The 14,038-nt window shown below is 41.3% G+C and overlaps 1 protein-coding gene across 1 annotated transcript in view; it reads right to left on the reverse strand.

Moving 5' to 3' along the window:
* Window positions 1-430: 430 nt before the first annotated feature.
* Window positions 431-14,038, reverse strand: part of LOC109877717 (zinc finger protein 574-like) — a 36,366-nt gene continuing 22,758 nt past the window's right edge. The window contains exons 9-10 of the mRNA XM_031787153.1: window positions 2,661-2,948; window positions 431-1,370 (exon numbers count right to left, since the gene is read on the reverse strand). Coding sequence (XP_031643013.1) covers window positions 774-1,370; window positions 2,661-2,948 — 885 coding nt within the window. The 3' untranslated portion in view covers window positions 431-773. The remainder of the gene's footprint in view (window positions 1,371-2,660; window positions 2,949-14,038) is intronic.

The following is a 14,038-nucleotide window of genomic DNA, read 5'->3' on the forward strand; positions in this document are numbered from 1 at the left end:
GTGACTCGGTGGGTACCTGTGTCAGAAAGTCCATATTGATGATGTCAAGTGAGAGCATTGTGGATTTACAGTGGGGCCCATAAAGGCCATCCTATCTGATGTGTGAGATTACAGTGGGGCCCATAAAGGCCATCCTATCTGATGTGTGAGATTACAGTGGGGCCCATAAAGGACATCCTATCTGATGTGTGAGATTACAGTGGGGCCCATAAAGGACATCCTATCTGATGTGTGAGATTACAGTGGGGCCCATAAAGGCCATCCTATCTGATGTGTGAGATTACAGTGGGGCCCATAAAGGCCATCCTATCTGATGTGTGAGATTACAGTGGGGCCCATAAAGGCCATCCTATCTGATGTGTGAGATATTTCATGGTGAGGACCACGTGTAATCCTCCTTATAAAATGATAGAAGCGTTGGAGAAACGGGGAAAGCTGAAGACTTTTATTAAAAAGAAAACAGGACATTTTATGGGCGACTCAAGTCCAACCCTGATAAAACTCACTCTAAATAATATTGACGTTACACACTCTGGGAATACTTTTACAATCAGCTTTATTTTAAATTTCTCATTGTAAACAGGATAAATGCTTTACCATACAACTGCTGCTTGCTTCACTGGCTTCGCTGTACGATTTCAACATTCTGCCCTTCCAAACTAAGAAGCACCTCTCAAAGCTTAAGGGCGACACATCCGATCCTTCACTAAACTCTGTCAAAATCAATTCATATGTAGATCATTCAAGTAAATGAAACAATATTACAGTCCCCTCTATGAGATGGTCTCCTCTAGGATGAACTCTATGGTGTGTGGTACGTCCTGTCGATCTACCACAGTGACCGAGGGGATCTCATGTCCCTCCATGATGGCTGACAGGGAGGGGACAGAGATGGCCTGACCACCCAAGAACACCACCTGGGAGGACCCAGCCTGCCCAGTGAACATAGCCCCAGAGGAGTGCTCTGAAACGGGCACGGCCGGCACCATCACCCCCTCTGTGGTTCCATCCGCCTGGACCAGCAGAATGGTCTGCACCGCCGACTCCCCCTCGCCACCCAATCCCGTCCCTGTAGACAAGAGCACCCTCGCCCCTTCCGCCTCTACGTCGTTGGCCGTGGTTCCACCCGTTCCGTCGTCGTGGAGACGGATGTGTTTGTCGAGGTTGGAGCGTGAGCGAAAGGCTGAGGGGCAGCGGTGGCAGGTGTAGGGCGTCTCTCCGCTGTGGATGCGGGCGTGCTCAGTAAGACGGCCGGCCACACTGAAGGCTTTACCACACACCCAGCAGCAGAAGGGCCGCAGGCCGCTGTGGATACGCTCATGGTCCTTGAGGTGGGGCAGCTGGCGGAAACGCTTCCCACACGTAGAACACTGAGAGAGGAGGAGGGAGACAGGGCAGAGAGTGGGAGGAGGGGGAGAGGAGAGAGTGAAGAGAAGCAGAGAGTGAACGGAAAGAAAGAGGGAGGAGAAGTTGAATAGGAGGAAGAAGAGTGGCGGGAGAAGGATGGGTAGGATCGGAAAACATAATGAGAGAACAAGGACAAGAAGAGAAGAGCGGACATTAAAAATCTAGATTTCATATCTTGAAAACTGTTATGAAAAAATATTTTCTGAAACACTTCCCCAAATGTGTAGACACAGCACTTCTGGCTGAAGAGGCAGAAGAATAGGAAGGGTAGAAAAACAATGTGTGAGAAGAGAGAGAGAGAGAGATCTAGGGAGGGCAGAGGACAATGGTAGATAGAGATAAAGAACAGAAAGAGGGACACAGGGGACTGAAGAGAAAAAAAGAAGCTGACAGAACAGAGCTGCACTACTACTGCAGGACATTCATCTTTTTCCACACAGCAGTGTTACCTGCCTGTCTGCCATACTGAATGACCAGAGACAACGCCTACCATTAGTAGAACCAAAGGGAATCGGCAGGGACATTCTCACCAATAACTTTACAGCTTTGATTACATTTTTATTGAACTATATAAGCCTAGGGCTGTTCTGCCACAAATTGTGCCACAATGAGCAGAGGCTGGTTGGTCTTGTGTTTAGGGCCTTCCTGCCTTTGCGGGCGGTGCCCAGTGGCGCTGGGTCCCAGAATAGTAACACAGAGGGAGATGGCAGGCTCTAACTCAGCCCCACTCATTAATCATAGGAAGTGTAGAGGGAGGGAAGACACCACCGGGCATAATACATTGGGGTGACCACAACCACAGCTTGTATTTTTTAGATGAGATGATTAGATGAGTTTATTAGTATTAGTATACATATTTACAACTGTAACAATGATCCATTTCCATTGGAGGGTGGGGCAGGGTGAATGTCCATTGGAGGGTGGGGCAGGGTGAATGTCCATTGGAGGGTGGGGCAGGGTGAATGTCCATTGGAGGGTGGGGCAGGGTGAATGTCCATTGGGGAGCAGCAGGGGGGAAGTGAGAAGTGAATGAAACAATAATAAAAATAACCACAGGCAGAATCACAACCAAAGTCTTGTCCAGACGGCCTCTTCTGCTAAAAAATGTGACAATCTAATTGATCCCTTGTAGTAGCCTGTTTTAAATCACCTCAGAACAAGACACACCATAACGAACGTCAGTCGTGTGCAGTAGATAACCCACCACGCACACAATCAATCAATCAATCATCTCCACCTCCCCACCCCCTTACCTCGAAGGGCCTCTCATCAGTGTGGATCCTCATGTGGACGTTGAAGGTGGAGGTGTAGGCAAAGTCCTTCCCACAGATCTGGCAGTGGAACCTCTTGGAGCCGCGGCCCTTCCCCAGAGTCCCCTGGCAGTGGGCCACAATGTGCTCCCCGAGGGCAGAGCTGGAGGCGAAGCGCCGTCTGCAGGGGGACAGGGGGCAGCGCAGGGGGGTCTGACCTGTATGGGACAGTCGATGGAGGTCCAGACCCTCCTGGGTCATACAGCAATGACCACACATATCACACTCCACCTGGAGTGTGATATGTGGCAAGAGAGAAGGAGGGACACATGTATAAGGAATAACTAGTGAAGAATAGATGAAAGGATCCTACTATTACAGTATCCATGTCTATAAGGTACAGTATCTGTAGAGTAAGATTCTACTATTACAGTATCAATGTCTATAAGGTATAACTAGTGTAGAGTAAGATACTACTATTACAGTATCTATGTTTATAAGGTATAACTAGTGTAGAGTAAGATCCTACTATTACAGTATCTATGTTTATAAGGTATAACTAGTGTAGAGTAAGATCCTACTATTACAGTATCTATGTTTATAAGGTATAACTAGTGTAGAGTAAATTTCTACTATTACAGTATCCATGTCTATAAGGTATAACTAGTGTAGAGTAAATTTCTACTATTACAGTATCAATGTCTATAAGGTACAGCATCTGCAGAGTAAGATTCTACTATTACAGTATCCATGTCTATAAAGGTACAGTATCTGTAGAGTAAGATTCTACTATTACAGTATCCATGTCTATAAGGTATAACTAGTGTAGAGTAAGATACTACTATTACAGTATCTATGTTTATAAGGTATAACTAGTGTAGAGTAAGATCCTACTATTACAGTATCTATGTTTATAAGGTATAACTAGTGTAGAGTAAATTTCTACTATTACAGTATCCATGTCTATAAGGTATAACTAGTGTAGAGTAAATTTCTACTATTACAGTATCCATGTCTATAAGGTATAACTAGTGTAGAGTAAGATACTACTATTACAGTATCTATGTTTATAAGGTACAACTAGTGTAGAGTAAGATACTACTATTACAGTATCCATGTCTATAAGGTATAACTAGTGTAGAGTAAGATACTACTATTACAGTATCCATGTCTATAAGGTATAACTAGTGTAGAGTAAGATTCTACTATTACAGTATCCATGTCTATAAAGGTACAGTATCTGTAGAGTAAGATTCTACTATTACAGTATCCATGTCTATAAGGTATAACTAGTGTAGAGTAAGATACTACTATTACAGTATCCATGTCTATAAGGTATAACTAGTGTAGAGTAAATTTCTACTATTACAGTATCTATGTCTATAAGGTATAACTAGTGTAGAGTAAGATTCTACTATTACAGTATCTATGTTGATAAGGTATAACTAGTGTAGAGTAAGATACTACTATTACAGTATCTATGTTTATAAGGTATAACTAGTGTAGAGTAAATTTCTACTATTACAGTATCCATGTCTATAAGGTATAACTAGTGCAGAGTAAGATTCTACTATTACAGTATCCATGTCTATAAGGTATAACTAGTGTAGAGTAAGATTCTACTATAACAGTATCTAGGTCTATAAGGTACAGTATCTGTAGAGTAAGATCCTACTATTACAGTATCTATGTCTATACAGTGCCTTCACTTATTCACACCCCTGGACTTTTTCCACATTTTGTTGTGTTACAAAGTGGAATTAAAATGGATAGAATTGCAATTTTTTGTCAACGATCTACACTAAATACTCCATTAATACAGAGAATTCCAGACTTTGATGACAAAGTTTCACGACAAAACTTGCCCAAAAGAAGGACCGCCACGCCACCTTCCTATTCAAGTGAGCACAGCAAAACAGAGTCCAAAATGTTCTTGCATGCTGCTATATATATCTATATATAAATAATGTAATATACCTGGGAAATATGTATACTGTAGCTAAGAAAGTAATACTAAGTGTATGCTGTGTAGTAAGCTGTTGGTATTCCATGTGCCTCACCCTAATAATTTGGTCCGTTTCCCCCTCATAACGTTACCTAATGTTCTGACTTGGTGTTGAAATGTCATCATCGAATATTGTAAGAGCTTTCATTGGCAGGGCTTGAAAACTATTACGGACTACAAAGGGAAATGCAGCCGCGAGCTGCCCAGTGACGCGAGATACCAGACAAGCTAAATGCCTTTTATGCTCGCTTCGAGGCAACCAACACTGAAGCATGCATGAGAGCACCAGCTGTTCTGGACGACTGTGTGATAATGCTCTCGGTAGCAGATGTGTGCAAGACCTTTAAACAGGTCAACATTCACAAAGCCACAGGGCCAGAAGGATTACCAGGGCGTGTACTCAAAGCATGCGCGGACCAACTGGCAAGTGTCTTCACTGACATTTTCAACCACTCCCTGACTGAGTCTGCAATACCTACATGTTTCAAGCAGACCACCATAGTCCCTGTGCCCAAGTAAGTGGTAACCTGCCTAAACGATTACTGCCCCATAGGACTCACGTCGGTAGCCATAACGTGCTTTAAAAAGGCTGGTCATGGCTCACATCAACAGCATCCTACCGGATACCCTAGACCCACTCCAATTCACATACCACCCCAACAGATCCAGAGATGACACAATCTTAATCACACTCCACACTGCCCTTTCCCAACTGGACAAAAGGAAGGTTGGCCTTGAAATACATCCACAGGTACACCTCTAATTGACCGAAATGACGTCAATTAGCCCAACAGAAGCTTCTAAAGTCATCACATCATTTTCTGGAATTTTCCAAGCTGTTTGAAGGCACAGTCAACTTAGTGTATGTAAACTTCTGACCAACTGGAATTGTAATACTGTGAATTATAAGTGAAATAATCTGTCTGTAAACAATTGTCGGAAAACAATTGCACAAAGTAGATGTCCTAACCGACTTGCCAAAACTATAGTTTGTTAGAAGAAATTTGTGGAGTGGTTGAAAAAATGAGTTTTAATGACTTCAACTGTGTGTGTATTTTTATATATATATATATATATATATATATATATATATATATATATATATATATATATATATATATATATATATATATATATATATATATATATATATAGTTGTGCTACTCTCCTCTTTGCGTTCAATATATATATATATTGAACGCAAAGGGGAGAGTAGCACAACCATGAGGGGCAACGGTAGGTTGCCGGTAGTTTAGCATTTGTCTGTTTTCACCTTTACAAGGAAAATAATTCCTATTGTGACATATCGTGGCAGTTAGGAGTTACAGGATATTTTTTTGTTATGATTTTTTATTTATTTTTTTATATCTGTAATGGTTATGATAAAATAGGCCTTGTTGCTCACTGTTGGCATATTGATAAACGCACACATTTACTGGAGTACTCAAAAAATAAAGTACTTGAACAGTCAAAAAAAAGTTTAAATGCCCATCCCTAGAAAGAACCAGGTTCTCCACTAGGATTTTGCCTGTGCTTTGCTACAGTATATTCCGTTTATTTATTTTTATTCTGAAAAACTCCAGTCATTAAGATTACAAGCAAAACCATAACATGATGCAGCCACCACTATGCTTTAAAATACAGTGCCTTGCGAAAGTATTCGGCCCCCTTGAACTTTGCGACCTTTTTGCCACATTTCAGGCTTCAAACATAAAGATATAAAACTGTATTTTTTTGTGAAGAATCAACAACAAGTGGGACACAATCATGAAGTGGAACGACATTTATTGGATATTTCAAACATTTTTAACAAATCAAAAACTGAAAAATTGGCTGTGCAAAATTATTCAGCCCCTTTACTTTCAAAGCAGCAAACACTCTCCAGAAGTTCAGTGAGGATCTCTGAATGATCCAATGTTGACCTAAATGACTAATGATGATAAATACAATCCACCTGTGTGTAATCAAGTCTCCGTATAAATGCACCTGCACTGTGATAGTCTCAGAGGTCCGTTAAAAGCGCAGAGAGCATCATGAAGAACAAGGAACACACCAGGCAGGTCCGAGATACTGTTGTGAAGAAGTTTAAAGCCGGATTTGGATACAAAAAGATTTCCCAAGCTTTAAACATCCCAAGGAGCACTGTGCAAGCGATAATATTGAAATGGAAGGAGTATCAGACCACTGCAAATCTACCAAGACCTGGCCGTCCCTCTAAACTTTCAGCTCATACAAGGAGAAGACTGATCAGAGATGCAGCCAAGAGGCCCATGATCACTCTGGATGAACTGCAGAGATCTACAGCTGAGGTGGGAGACTCTGTCCATAGGACAACAATCAGTCGTATATTGCACAAATCTGGCCTTTATGGAAGCGTGGCAAGAAGAAAGCCATTTCTTAAAGATATCCATAAAAAGTGTCATTTAAAGTTTGCCACAAGCCACCTGGGAGACACACCAAACATGTGGAAGAAGGTGCTCTGGTCAGATGAAACCAAAATTGAACTTTTTGGCAACAATGCAAAACGTTATGTTTGGCGTAAAAGCAACACAGCTCATCACCCTGAACACACCATCCCCACTGTCAAACATGGTGGTGGCAGCATCATGGTTTGGGCCTGCTTTTCTTCAGCAGGGACAGGGAAGATGGTTAAAATTGATGGGAAGATGGATGGAGCCAAATACAGGACCATTCTGGAAGAAAACCTGATGGAGTCTGCAAAAGACTTGATTTGTCTTCCAACAAGACAATGATCCAAAACAAAGCAAAATCTACAATGGAATGGTTCAAAAATAAACATATCCAGGTGTTAGAATGGCCAAGTCAAAGTCCAGACCTGAATCCAATCGAGAATCTGTGGAAAGAACTGAAAACTGCTGTTCACAAATGCTCTCCATCCAACCTCACTGAGCTCGAGCTGTTTTGCAAGGAGGAATGGGAAAAAAATTCAGTCTCTCGATGTGCAAAACTGATAGAGACATACCCCAAGCGACTTACAGCTGTAATCGCAGCAAAAGGTGGCGCTACAAAGTATTAACTTAAGGGGGCTGAATAATTTTGCACGCCCAATTTTTCAGTTTTTGATTTGTTAAAAAAGTTTGAAATATCCAAATGTCGTTCCACTTCATGATTGTGTCCCACTTGTTGTTGATTCTTCACAAAAAAATACAGTTTTATATCTTTATGTTTAAAGCCTGAAATGTGGCAAAAGGTCGCAAAGTTCAAGGGGGCCGAATACTTTCGCAAGGCACTGTATGGAGAGTGGTACATTGGATTTGCCCCAAACATAAAACGTAGTTTTCAGGACAAAAAGTTAATTGTTTTGCCACATTTTTTTTAGTATTACTTTACTGCCTTGTTGCAAACAGGATGCGTGTTTTGGAATATTTTTATTCTGTACAGGGGCCCTTCTTTTCACTCTGTCAATTAGGTTGGTATTGTAGAGTAAATCAAATGTTGTTGATCCATCCTCAGTTCTCCTATCACAGCCATTAAACTCTGTAACTGTTTTAAAGTCACAATTGAACTCATGGTGAAATCCCTGAGCAGTTTTCTTCCTCTCTGGCAACTGAGTTCGGAAAGACACCTGAACAAATTCTTATTTACAATGACGGCCTACCGTGGAACCGTGGGTTAACTGCCTTGTTCAAGGGCAGAACGACAGATTTTTACCTTGTCAGCTCGGGGATTCGATCCAGCAACCTTTCGGGTTCCTGGCCCAACTGTCTAACCACTAGGCTACCTGCCGCCCCAATTGATACACCATCCTAAGTGTAATTAATAACTTCACTATGCTCAAAGGGATATTCAGTGTTGCTTTTTTCCCCATTTTTCCCCATCTACCAATTCTTTGCAATGCATTGGAAAACCTCTCTGGTATTTGTGGTTGAATTTGTGTTTGAAATGTACTGCTCGACTGAGGGACCTTACAGAGAAGTCCTTGCAACTTATGTAACTTGTTAAGCAGGTTTTTACACCTGAACTTATTTAGGGGTTGAATACTTATTGACTCAAGACATTTCAGCTTTTCATTTGTAATTAATTTGTTAATATGGGTATTGAGTGTAGGCCAGTGACAAAAAATGTCAAATGTAATATATTTTAACAAAGCTAAATGTGCGAAAAGTCAAAGGGTGTGAATACTTTCTGAAGGCACTATAAGGTATAACTAGTTAAGAGTAGGATCCTACTATTACAGTAGCCATGTATATTTAAGCAATAAGGCACGAAGGGGTGTGGTAAACGGCCAATACACCATAGCTAAGGGCTGTTCTTATGCACGACGCATCGCGGAGTGCCTGGATACAGCCCTTAGCCGTGGTATATTGGTCATATACCACAAACCCCAGAAGTGCCTTATTGCTTTTATAAACGGATTACAAACATAATTAGAACAGTAAAAATAAATGTTTTGTCATACCTGTGTTATACAGTCTGATATACCAGAGCTGTCAGCCAATCAGCATTCAGGGCTCGAACCACCCAGTTTATAAAAGGTATTATAAACTGGGTGGTTCAAGCCCTGAATGCTGATTGGCTGACAGCTGTGGTATATCAGAGGGTTGTACAAAACATTTATTTTTACTACTCTAATTACATTGGTAACCAGTTTATAATAGCAATAAGGCACCTCGGGGTTTGTGATATATTGCGTTGCGTCGTGCCTAAGAACAGCCCTTAGCAATGGTATATTGGCCATATACCACACCCCCTCGGGCCTTATTGCTTAATTATACAACGGGTGGGTCTTATCCTGAATGCTGACAGGTTAAAACCACATTCCAGCCGGTGTCTATTCTACAAGTTACCACCGGCTAAATCTATGATACTATTACAGTAGCCATGTAAGGTACAACTAGTGTAGAGTAGGATCCTGCTATTACAGTAGCCATATATATTAGAGGTCGACCGATTAAAATCAGCATAGCCGAGTAATTAGGGCCGATTTTCATAACAATAGGTACATCGGCATTTTTGGACGCCGATTACATTGCAATCCACGAGGAGACTGCATGGCAGGCTGACCACCTGTTACACGAGTGCAGCAAGGAGCCAAGGTAAGTTGCTAGCTAGCGTCAAACATATCTTATAAAAAACAATCTTCACATAATCACTAGTTAACTACACATGGTTGATGATATTACTAGGTTCACTAGCTTGTCCTGCGCTGCATATAATCAATGCGGGGCCTGGTAATTTATCATCGAATCACAGCCTACTTCGCCAAACGGGGGATGATTTAACAAAAAAACATTCACGAAAAAAGCACAATCGTTGCACGAACGTACCTAACCGTAAACATCAATGCCTTTCTTAAAATCAATACACAGAAGGATATATTTTTTTAAACCTGTATATTTAGTTAAAATAAATTCATGTTAGCAGGCAATATTAACTAGGGAAATTGTGTCACTTCTCTTGCGTTCATTGCACGCAGAGTCAGGGTATATGCAACAGTTTGGGCCGCCTGGGTCGTTGCGAACTAATTTGGCAGAATTTTACATAATTATGACATAACATTGAAGGTTGTGCAATATAAACAGCAATATTTAGACTTATGGTTGCCGCCCGTTGAATAAAATACAGAACGGTTCCGTATTTCACTGAAAGAATAAACGTTTTGTTTTCGATATTATAGTTTCCGGATTTGACCATATTAATGACCAATGGCTCAAATTTCTGTGTTTATTACATTATAATTAAGTCTATGATTTGATAGAGCTGTTTGACTGAGCAGTGGTAGGCCGCCGCAGGCTCGTAAGCATTCATTCAAACTTTACTGCGTTTGCCAGCAGCTCTTAGCAATGCTTGCTTCACAGCGCTATTTATGACTTCAAGCCTACCAACTCCTGAGATTAGGCTGGCAATACTAAAGTGCCTATTAGAACATCCAACAATCAAATGTATATGAAATTCAAATGGTATAGAGATAAATAGTCGACGCGTCATAACTCCTATAATAACTACAACCTAAAACTTCTTAACTGGGAATATTGAATAACTGGGAATATTGACCCACCAGCTTTCATATGTTCTGAGCAAGGAACTTAAAACGTTAACTTTTTTACATGGCACATATTGCACTTTTACTTTCTTTACCAACACTGTGTTTTTGCATTATTTAAACCAAATTGAGCACGTTTCATTATTTATTTGAGACTAAATAGATTTTTATTTATGTATTATTTTAAGTTAAAATAAAAGTGTTCACTGTTCATTCAGTATTGTTATAAATTGTCATTATTACAAATATATATATATATATATACACACTGCTCCAAAAAATAAAGGGAACACTAAAATAACACATCCTAGATCTGAATGAATGAAATATTCTTATTAAATACTTTTTTCTTTACATAGTTGAATGTGCTGACAACAAAATCACACAAAAATGATCAATGGAAATCAAATTTATCAACACATGGAGGTCTGGATTTGGAGTCACTCAAAATTAAAGTGGAAAACCACACTACAGGCTGATCCAACTTTGATGTAATGTCCTTAAAACAAGTCAAAATGAGGCTCAGTAGTGTGTGGCCTCCACGTGCCTGTATGACCTCCCTACAACGCCTGGGCATGCTCCTGATGAGGTGGCGGATGGTCTCCTGAGGGATCTCCTCCCAGACCTGGACTAAAGCATCCGTCAACTCCTGGACAGTCTGTGGTGCATGTGTTGGTGGATGGAGCGAGACATGATGTCCCAGATGTGCTCAATTGGATTCAGTTATGGGGAACGGGCGGGCCAGTCCATAGCATCAATGCCTTCCTCTTGCAGGAACTGCTGACACACTCCAGCCACATGAGGTCTAGCATTGTCTTGCATTAGGAGGAACCCAGGGCCAACCGCACCAGCATATGGTCTCACAAAGGGTCTGAGGATCTCATCTCGGTACCTAATGGCAGTCAGGCCATCTCTGGCGAGCACATGGAGGGTTGTGCGGCCCCCCAAAGAAATGCCACCCCACACCATGACTGACCCACCGCCAAACCGGTCATGCTGGAGGATGTTGCAGGCAGCAGAACGTTCTCCACGACGTCTCCAGACCCTGTCACACGTGCTCAGTGTGAACCTGCTTTCATCTGTGAAGAGCACAGGACGCCAGTGGCGAATTTGCCAATCTTGGTGTTCTCTGGCAAATGCCAAACGTCCTGCATGGTGTTGTGCTGTAAGCACAACCCCCACCTGTGGACGTTGGGCCCTCATACCACCCTCACGGAGTCTGTTTCTGACCGTTTGAGCAGACACATGCACATTTGTGGCCTGCTGGAGGTCATTTTGCCGGGCTCTGGCAGCGCTCCTCCTTGCACAAAGGCGGAGGTAGCGGTACTGCTGCTGGGTTGTTGCCCTCCTACGGCCTCCTCCACGTCTCCTGATGTACTGGCCTGTCTCCTGGTAGCGCCTCCATACTCTGGACACTACGCTGACAGACACAGCAAACCTTCTTGCCACAGCTCGCATTGATGTGCCATCCTGGATGAGCTGCACCACCTGAGCCTCTTGTGTGGGTTGTAGACTCCGTCTCATGCTACCACTAGAGTGAAAGCACCGCCAGCATTCAAAAGTGACCAAAACATCAGCCAGGAAGCATAGGAACTGCGAAGTGGTCTGTGGTCACCACCTGCAGAACCACTCCTTTATTGGGGGTGTCTTGCTAATTGCCTATAATTTCCACCTGTTGTCTATTCCATTTGCACAACAGCATGTGACATTTATTGTCAATCAGTGTTGCTTCCTAAGTGGACAGTTTGATTTCACAGAAGTGTGATTGACTTGGAGTTACATTGTGTTGTTTAAGTGTTCCCTTAATTTTTGAGTAGTATATATATATATATATATATATATATAAACATATTTATATATATATATATATATATATATATATATATATATATATATATATATATATATATATATATATATAAACATATTTATATATATATATATAAACATATTTATATATATATATATTTATATATATATTTATATATATTTATATATATTTATATATATATATTTATATATATATATTTATATATATATAAATATAAATATATATAAATATATATATATATATAAATATATATATATATATATATAAATATGTTTATATATTAAAATATAAAAAATATATATATATAAATATATATATATATAAACAAATAAATAAATACAAGTCAGTCGATTAATCTGTATCGGCTGTTTTTGGTCGTCCAATAATCGGTATCAGCGTTGAAAAAACAATCTTTCGACATCTAATATATAGATAAGGTATTCTACTATTACAGTAGACATGTATAAGGTGTCATACTATTACAGTAGCCATATATAAACTCAGCAAAAAAAGAAACATCCTCTCACTATCAACTGCGTTTATTTTCAGCAAACTTAACATGTGTAAATATTTGTATGAACATAACAAGATTCAACAACTGAGACATAAACTGAACAAGTTCCACAGACATGTGCCTAACAGAAATGGAATAATGTGTCCCTGAACAAAGTGGAGTTCAAAATCAAAAGTAACAGTCAGTATCTGGTTTGGCCACCAGATGCACTGCAGTACTTAATGTATCTCCTCTTCATGAACTGCACCAGATTTGCCAGTTCTTGCTGTGAGATGTTACCCCACTCTTCCACCAAGGCACCTGCAAGTTCCCGGACATTTCTGGGGGGGAATGGCCCTAGCCCTCACCCTCTGTTCCAACAGGTCCCAGACGTGCACAATGATATTGAGATCTGGGCTCTTCGCCGGACATGGCAGAACACTGACATTCCTGTCTTGCAGGAAATCACACACAGAATGAGCAGTATGGCTGGTGGCATTGTCATGCTGGAGGGTCATGTCAGGATGAGCCTGCAGGAAGGTTACCACATGAGGGAGGAGGATGTCTTCCCTGTAACGCACAGCGTTGAGACTGCCTGCAATGACAACAAGCTCAGTCCGATGATGCTGTGACACACTGCCTCAGACCATGACGGACCCTCCACCTCCAAATCGATCCAGCTCCAGAATACAGGCCTCGATGTAACGCGCATTCCGTCGACGATAAACTCGAATCCGACCATCACCCCCGGTGAGAAAAAAACATGACTCGTCAGTGAAGAGCACTTTTTGCCAGTCCTGTCTGGTCCAGCGACGGTGGGTTTGTGCCCATAGGTGACGTTATTGCCGGTGATGTCTGGTGAGGACCTGCCTTACAACAGGCATACAAGCACTCAGTCCAGCCTCTCTCAGCCTATTGCGGACAGTCTGAGCACTGATGGATGTATTGTGTGTTCCTGGTGTAACTCGGGCAGTTCCTCATTGAGTTCCCTGAATTCCTATCGGACCTTGTAGTCATAGGAGATAATATTCTAATCTTTGGTGACTTT

This window comes from Oncorhynchus kisutch, linkage group LG13 (assembly GCF_002021735.2).
Source record: "Oncorhynchus kisutch isolate 150728-3 linkage group LG13, Okis_V2, whole genome shotgun sequence".
In the NCBI taxonomy this organism is placed as follows: Eukaryota; Metazoa; Chordata; class Actinopteri; order Salmoniformes; family Salmonidae; genus Oncorhynchus; species Oncorhynchus kisutch.